This window comes from Bison bison, unplaced genomic scaffold (genome assembly GCF_000754665.1).
Source record: "Bison bison bison isolate TAMUID 2011002044 unplaced genomic scaffold, Bison_UMD1.0 scf7180017861531, whole genome shotgun sequence".
In the NCBI taxonomy this organism is placed as follows: Eukaryota; Metazoa; Chordata; class Mammalia; order Artiodactyla; family Bovidae; genus Bison; species Bison bison.
In genome coordinates this window covers 1-1,116 of record NW_011492103.1, presented here as the reverse complement: position 1 = coordinate 1,116, position 1,116 = coordinate 1, and the positions used below count along the sequence as shown (strand labels likewise).

Below are 1,116 nucleotides of genomic sequence, written 5' to 3'. Positions count from 1 at the left end.
TGCAAGTTTTTTAAAAGAGTCATTACATTCTGGATGGAGAAAAGTAAGAATAGGCTAAATGAACGACCTGTTAGTAGATTACAGAAAGTTTCATAGGCTATAGTAAATTATATCTTAAACAGGATGGCAAAACTATTTTGCTGAATAATTATCAATGGATGTCAACTTTTTTAATATTCAGTTCTCCTCTGCTCAAATTTTAATACTGATTGCTTTTTTCATGCCTTCTTTCAGGATCTGCCTAATTTAGTGACCAGGGAAAGACAAGCAGACAAAGTAAAGGTTTGTGGAGAGCCAGACTTTTTCCCATGTGTGCACAGACCACGTGGTCTATGAACATGACAACCCCCACTTCCTGTTGCGGGGAGTCACACAGGTACCAGGTAGTACGTATATGTGCTGCCAGGCACTCAAAGACACTGAACTCTCAGCTTGAGGCAGAACTAAGCACATTTGTGCAGGGAAATCCATGCCTCATGCTGCTCTCCAGTCTGCTCTGGGTGTTCATGGCCATCGCGTTCTCTGGTAGGGATGGTTCCAAACACGAGTGCGAGTGTTCAGGGTGAAAGGTCTGCACACAGGCACGTGGAGCTTCACAGGGACTTGGGGAAGAAAGGAGGACTGGAGAAAAGCAAGAGTCTTAGGATTTCAGTTTGGTTTTTGGGGTTGTGATCTGAAATGAGTCTAATTCCTACACTATTTTATTCACTGTTTCATCTCTGTTTTCTGATTTTTTTTTCCCCCACAGGATCTGGTGTGGCCCAGAAAGTTACTCAAGACCAGTCAGATGTATCCAGCCAAGTGGGGCAGTCAGTCACCCTGAACTGTCGGTATGAAACAAGTTTGAGTGCTTACTACCTTTACTGGTACAAGCAACTTCCCAGTGGACAGATGACTTATGTTATTCGTCAGGATTCAGAAGCGACAAATGCAAGGAAAGACCGCTACTCTGTAAACTTTAAGAAAGCAGATAAATCCATCAACCTCACCATTTCAGCCTTACAACTGGAAGACTCTGCAAAGTACTTCTGTGCTCTCCGTGACTCACAGTGCTTGAAGTAATAGGAAAAGCTGTACAAAAACCCCGGAGCTTAGTAAGAGAGAGCCCCCCTGCTG

General features: G+C 43.5%; 1 gene segment (V, D, J or C); it reads left to right on the top strand.

The window, feature by feature from the left end:
* Positions 1-395: 395 nt before the first annotated feature.
* Positions 396-1,062, top strand: LOC104983126. The segment is given in 2 exon segments: positions 396-525; positions 749-1,062. Coding segments are annotated over 2 exon segments (363 nt in total).
* The last annotated feature ends 54 nt before the right edge of the window (positions 1,063-1,116 follow it).